The sequence below is a fragment of the Halyomorpha halys genome, unplaced genomic scaffold, assembly GCF_000696795.3.
Source record: "Halyomorpha halys isolate HHAL.00 unplaced genomic scaffold, Hhal_1.1 Scaffold2190.1, whole genome shotgun sequence".
Classification (NCBI taxonomy): domain Eukaryota; kingdom Metazoa; phylum Arthropoda; class Insecta; order Hemiptera; family Pentatomidae; genus Halyomorpha; species Halyomorpha halys.
The window spans coordinates 14266-19786 of NW_027108390.1; the positions used below are offsets into that span (position 1 = coordinate 14266).

Consider the following 5521-nt stretch of genomic DNA (forward strand, 5'->3'; position numbering starts at 1 on the left):
CTATGTTTGGGGACCAAGATGGCTCCCCAGGCTTCGTACTGCATATCTTTGCCACTAGATGGCATCATGAACTTCCTTTCAGAAGTGAGGGGGCGCCTTACTTAAACAATAGTAATCGGAGTTGAAATCAAGGGTGAAAAAAACGCGAGCTCCCACTAAGCTATTTAGCATATTTTCAAGTTTGGGAAGAGGATACCGTTCCTCTTCAATATTCTTGTTAAATTTTCTGTAATCAATCACTAGGCGATACGAGGAGTCTGCCTCTGGATCCCACTTCTTTTTCTTGACAATCCACAAGGGGCTACTGAATGTTGAGGTGCTATGCTGTATTATCCCTTGGTTAAGAAGTTTGCTTATTTGTCATTAATTATTTGCTGTCATCAATTGCGGGTATCTCCGGCCCTTCGTATAGGAAACTTTGTTTTCTTCATGTTTGGTCTTCCCAGTGGCCGGTAGGGGACAACCCTCCCTGTAAAATATATCTGTAAATTCAGTAGTAACTCAACATTGAGTACCTGTATACGAACTACCTCTATGTGATGATCATTTCCATTAGTTTTTAGTCTCCTATGAAAATCCACCTTATCCAGAACCCCCATTTTCACCCCAGTAAGGTTCTCGAGATCCCATTCGTACTCCTCCAGTACTCTACAAGGTCGGCCACCCAAAGTGATAACAGAACATCTACATACTTTGAATTTGTTGGCTTTCATCCAGCTCCTTCAGTACCCCTTTACTGATCAAGGTACTGGTACTCCCTGTATCAATAAGCACTTTAATTCTATCACTCCACCCCTGCATTATAGGCAACCTCTCCCACACTCCACACACATTGTGAGAGAAGATGCCTGTATATTGATTCAGCATATTTTTAGCAAAACTGTAATCTGATTGTCCGTACTTTCTCACTTCCGTGAAGATACTGGCACTACAGTATCTAGCCTACAATGTGATACCCATATCTAAGCAATAACCTATAACTAATCTCACCAATCTTCTATTATATGTTATCAGTCTTGAGATTATGGAGTTCTTAAAATTTCTTTTTTTCAAACACTAACATAACTTAATTTTCACAAGTTTCTGCACCAGTTAAAATACTTGGTAAAGTTAAAATAAGATAGAATTAGAAACGAATTGAACACTCTAAATGCTTGAATAATACTGTAATTTATTTTTACCTTCCACATAGGTTATCAGCTGTTATTACTATGGTTGTTTGATAGTACTTATCCTATGCAGTTCTTATCATATACGCTACTTAACATATATATATTCTAATATTCAAAATATTATTTATTATTAATACATGGAATTTTTAATTGGTTTAACTAATTTCATATCTTATGTATAGCTTGGGTTAAAATTAAATGCTTTAATATTAAATATATAATACAATTTTATAACATTGTAGACTCTTAATCTCAGGGTGGGTTTTTAGGCAATCAGAACAACACTTTTTTACCAATAACACTTAATTGAATTAATATCTCTTTTACAAATGTATTTAATTTTAGGTAGAACAAAACTAACCAATTTTATAGAATCTTCTTTTGATGATTTTCTCAACAAACTAACACTGACTGTTCCCAATATTTCAGTAAATAAACACTAATAAAACTAAGTATTGATCCTTTAACAGTTTTTTACTCACTTCTCATCCACCAAAGTGTGTTGTTTGGCAATCCAAACAATGAGTCCCTTATTCTTCTTAGGTGACTTTTCGATGTCCTCTTTTTCAAGATGTCCACCCTTGAGCTAGACAAAAGATGATGAGGACCTCCTCATCTAGGAAAAATCATTCCCTCCCTGTGCCTAAGTAACGAATGCATTCCAAAAACCAAGTTCTCTTCCTTCTCCTTCTCTAGGTGTTAGTTCGCAACATTGATTGTAGCACTACGGTTTTGAGTTTTTTCTTATGATTTCCTTTATGAATAATTTTCTTTAATACTTATTCTTAACTTCTATTTTTTTCTTAAATGTACTGTAATTTCAATTACGAAGGAAAGTTAAAATAAAGTTTTAAAAATATTTGAATCTGCTCAACATGGCCGCGATTCAACAAACTTAGGTAAGGCACGCCCCACCATCTTCTTTTTTTTTAATAACAATCTTTCTACTCCATATTTGACTGGAGCCAAATTGTTTAGCTTTCTTTTTGGTTTAACAAGGCAAACAATATTGAAACGATAAATAAAATAAAAACCCTTTATACATAAAAATATACTATTTACACAAAGAGGATATTACAATATTTATATATTGAATGTATAAAAAAATTGTTCATTTCCTACAATGAAAAAATCTCCTTTTAAAAAAAGTTTTTCTTAACTTATTGTTAAACACTAAAATATACAGCATACAAATTGAGATTAATCAAATGTTGTAACCAAATTTAGTTATATAGGAACATGACTTAAAATTCTTTGGTAACTGATGTATTTTATATTAAATAACTATTAGTTGTCCTCTACAACTGACTTGGACAAGTTTTGGAATAGTAAGTAATAAGTAAGAGTGAAATGGAGAAAGGTAAGTGTGGGCTTTTTGGTTTTTCCATACTCTATTTTTCCAGGTAGTCTCTTTATTCCTCTTTTGCATTCTATATATTTATTATTGGTGTTTTTTAAGTGTATCTTATGTGTTTATCAGATTTGAGTAAAATGAATTTCAATTATGTACATCTGATATTAAAAATAGCACAATTATTATATTTTTCTGTGGTGATCATTTCCTTTAGATTTTTTTTATTAAAGTAATGAGACCATTAAATTTGTTGTAATAGTAAATTTCATTTTACTTATGCTTAACACATAGCACCCTAATGATAGGTATCACAAAGTTGTCAATCTCTCAAATAGAGAGAATTTTTAGACTCTATGATACCATCTGTAATTGTAAATTACACGCCTAATGCCATGATCAAATATAAACTGTTTACTAAAAAAGGATAATGGTCTGGGTGTGGTTAAAGAATAGCTCAAATAGTCATCAAACTATTTATTATGAGTTTGGCCTCATGTTGCAGAGCTTCATCAGGACTAAAAAAAAGATACTAACACTTGTGAGTAAACATAAATGAAAAATTAAAAAGATGTACAGTGAAACGTAAAATTAAATAAGAGTAATAAAAGGTTTTAAACAATTATTGAAAACGGAAATAAAAAAAAAAGAAGAAGTATAAGAAATATTTTTGAATACTTATACTTATATTTAGGAATACTTTGTTCATTTATGTTTACATCATTGAAGTGGTTGTATCTTTTTTTAGCCCTGATGAAGCCGTGTAGGGTAGGGTGAAACGTTGGTTCATAATAAATAGTTTTACGACTATTTCAGTTTTTCTTTGACCGCACCTGGACCAACTTTCTTTTTACCGTGTGTAGTAAGTCAATCATTAAATCTTGCAGTAAAGTGTTTACAATTCAGTTGTTTCTCAAATCTGCCACCGGCAGCACTCATCATTTAAGGTAGTCATGAAATATAATAAAGTATTTTGAGCTCGAATTGTTTCAAAACATTCACAGGACATTGCTGTGTAATTTGAGACGTCGACTTTGAATCAGTTGTATAGTTGCTTAAAAATTGGTTACAAAGCTAATGATGGACAGATTTGACTTTTTAAATGCAATAATTTTTTCAGTATTTTTCAAAACAATCATGGGAGCTCAGTGAATAATTTAAGCCATCAAACTTTAACATCTGTTCAGTCATTCGCTCCTAAATGGTTACATATCACAAATGAGTAGGTTATGAAACCTCCCTAAACGCAAATCCTTCTTTTGGCTTTGCTGTAGTAGGATTATTAGACAAATAATTGAAAAGCAAAATTTTAATATAAATGAGGCAATTATATTATAAATTAGTATCACATACTAAAATGGCTGCCCATTTAGTAATCGACATTGGTTTGAAGTTTAGGTGTGTGATTTCATTTAGTTAAAAGAGTTCCGTATACAGCTAGATGCTGTGAATAGTTACTGTTATTTAATAGCTATTTAAGGCAGTATCAGAGTTCAAATAAGATGTTACTGTTGGGGATGGAATGTAAATACATATGGTCAACATGTTTCTGAAACTAAAAGTGTTAAGAAAATGGTGACAAAAGTTGAGAAATCCTCAGGTATAGTTGAGAAATATGAATTTTTTGGCGGAAAAAACATTGTTTTCTTGGAGTACCCTTTAAAAATAAATTCTCATTCACAGATCGAGATAGGATTGTGAGGTTGACAGCCCAAAACTATATGTTTGGTTAAATTAACCCACCTTAATTACTGTAATTTTCTTTTGGAAACATCCTATATAGTGTAGTTGTTTAATTGGAAGTGTTGTTCCGTTTATCTGGGAGATCAGTGGGTGATTGGTGTCTGATAACTGGGGAATGGTGCCACTACTTACCGATGGTGGTTAAGTTTAATAGTGGATCTTTTTTTTTTAAGGTATCTTGAGGTTTAAACTTTGTTTTCTTTTCATTTAGTTTGAAAAATGACATCTAATTTCGTAGTGAAGTACCTTATATTATTTCTTTATTTGATTGTCGTTTCATTTATTTTTTTATGTTAATTATTTAAATACTCTGCATGAATTCATTTTATATTTCCCCTACTCTTATGTTTGTGATTCTATCCCCTTATTTAATATATACTTACAATTTTTTTTCATAAAAAAAAAAATTGAATTAGGTGAAGCTCTTGATGATGAAGATTTCGATTCTAATTCTTCAATGGGTGATGGTAGTGAGAGTGAGGAATTGGATGCAGAAAATATTGATGAGGAAGATGATGAGGATGATGAGGATGATGATGACTTGGAAGAAATAGTTGATTCAGGGACTGCTAATCAGGTTGAAAGCAACAGGGAAGTTTCTAAAAATGCTATATCTAAAAGAAAAAACAAACAGCCACAAGAATGTGCACAACAATAGTAAGTTTTTTATTTCATAATTTTTTTTAAAGTATAAATGCTAAGTTAAGTCCCTATCTTATTAGGGTGTGCTTATGTAAGGGTTGTGATATCTCACAAGTATCAGATTTATTGTAGAATTAAATTAAACAATATTACCATGAAATTAATTCAATAGAACCCTGCTTATCCATTCTAGTTAGGACAGAGACATCATCAGTTAAGTGAGAAAGCGGATTAATTCAAAGTGTACCTATGAAAAAACTCCAACAATAATTTAACTCATAATCAGATGAAAATTAAAATGCAATACCAAACAATATTTCTGTTATATGTCATTAATATATGATAAAAGTTAAATTTGTTAGACCAATTTAGTATAATTTAAAATAAAAATTTCTTTAGGTACATAATTTAATTTCAATATACTAATGATTTTCAGCTTCTAATAGTTGTCGCCATTTCTGTTATTTTGTTTTGTTTTACTGAATCTAGTCAATCCTGAAAATCGGTTAAGCAAGGGGTCTTTAGGCCCGTACCTATCCGTGTGTGGGATTTTTACCCACTAAAACCACCGCCCTACACTAGGGATGGGATATCGAAAGAAAAATATCGATAT

The 5521-nt window shown here is 31.5% G+C and overlaps 1 protein-coding gene across 2 annotated transcripts in view; it reads left to right on the forward strand.

Moving 5' to 3' along the window:
• Nucleotides 1-5521, forward strand: part of LOC106691241 (nucleosome assembly protein 1-like 1-B) — a gene marked incomplete at its 5' end in the record, with an annotated part of 44766 nt that overhangs the window by 10126 nt on the left and 29119 nt on the right. Inside the window, 1 exon segment of one of the 2 annotated variants that reach the window (XM_067046700.1) lies at nucleotides 4683-4923. In XM_067046700.1, the coding sequence (XP_066902801.1) occupies nucleotides 4683-4923 (241 nt within the window). 2 annotated transcript variants of the gene reach the window in all.